This window comes from Pseudomyrmex gracilis, unplaced genomic scaffold (assembly GCF_002006095.1).
Source record: "Pseudomyrmex gracilis isolate BER0280 unplaced genomic scaffold, ASM200609v1 scaffold_1773, whole genome shotgun sequence".
NCBI lineage: Eukaryota > Metazoa > Arthropoda > Insecta > Hymenoptera > Formicidae > Pseudomyrmex > Pseudomyrmex gracilis.
Window position 1 is genome coordinate 32,425 of NW_018022357.1, and position 1,326 is coordinate 33,750.

Genomic DNA, 1,326 nt, shown 5'->3' on the forward strand with positions numbered 1-1,326 from the left:
AATTTGGTCTGTACTTGCTACTGTTTTGTTAACAGTGCTGGTAACAGATATGATGTGTATTTGGCGCGATTTTGGCGCCAACAAACGATCACCAAATCTGTTCTGGATTTGGTGCGTCACTTTGGCTTTGCTTTGCTAGTGGNAGACTTGTTATGATTTTGGTTTCATTTTGCCATCTCACATGTTTGACAGATATGGTCGCCAAACCATATCCTAATGAGGACACAGATGGATATGGATTTGGTCTACTACTTTCGCCGGCGGTTGGCGACAAAACTGCGACATCTCGCAACCAAATTGTTTGCTGGGATTATGCTATCATTGAGTTTTCTGATGGATTGCAACTGATACCAAGCAATTGGTTAAATGAGGACATGTCAATGGCTCGATGGCCCACTTTGACAAATGTACAGCGCTATGAGAAGGCTATTCGAAACATGGAACCACCTGAGGAATCATGGACNAACATTCCAGTAATAAAAGTGATGGCCAAGGATTGTAAGTATAAATTTTTCGTAATAATTGAAACAATATATTACACTTTTTTTTTCTTTGACACACATTTTTTATTACTAAAATAATATTCATGTTTTCTATGATGTTGGTTTTTGAAGTAATAAGTGCGTATATCTGTAATAGAATGACGTTTCGCACACTACAATGTAAAATGCCAAGTCCTTAAATCACTGAAGCCTTACATATTTAATATGCATGTATATTTTTTATGTTTAGAAAATATTTGTATCATTCTTATTTTTAGCATCGTATGAGAAAGCTAAGGCCAAGCTAAAAGATGCAGAATTATTAACGGATTTTGATGAAAATTCAGACGCAAGAGCAGAAAAGTTAAAGCGATCTAGAAAAAAAAGAGCACGAGTGAGCACAAGCAGCTGCGACGAAGAGGAATTTGATGGAATTGAAGTTCAATTAGACCCTTTTCCCCATCCTTNTCAAACCATCAATTCAAAGAATACTTTCATTAACACTTACAAAGCAAAGAAAGAAAAAGGTAACAATGCAGAATAAGAAATGCTAATTAGTCACATTTACGCAGAAATGTTATAAATGCTAATCGCAGATTATTTATTGAGTATTAATTTTATTTAAAACTATTTTATTGTACGACAAGATTCCTCAATCAAAAGTTATACTGTACAATTTTCTAGTATTATTAGAACATATAATATAGATGTTTTTATTTATTACTTGTAAAGATTCCCATTATTCCTTCAAAAATAATAATGTAATATATTTTATTGTACTTTTTAGCTGTTTCCATAAAAAATGGTAACCAACACTTGGCCGTAAATGATTCAACGCCACAGA

General features: G+C 33.6%; 1 protein-coding gene across 1 annotated transcript in view; it reads left to right on the forward strand.

The window, feature by feature from the left end:
* LOC109862425 overlaps positions 1–1,009 on the forward strand; it is a gene marked incomplete at its 3' end in the record, with an annotated part of 10,393 nt that extends 9,384 nt beyond the window's left edge. Inside the window, exons 3-4 of the mRNA XM_020442481.1 lie at positions 327–498; positions 761–1,009. Of these exons, the coding sequence (XP_020298070.1) occupies positions 327–498; positions 761–1,009 (421 nt within the window). The remainder of the gene's footprint in view (positions 1–326; positions 499–760) is intronic.
* Positions 1,010–1,326: the final 317 nt, after the last annotated feature.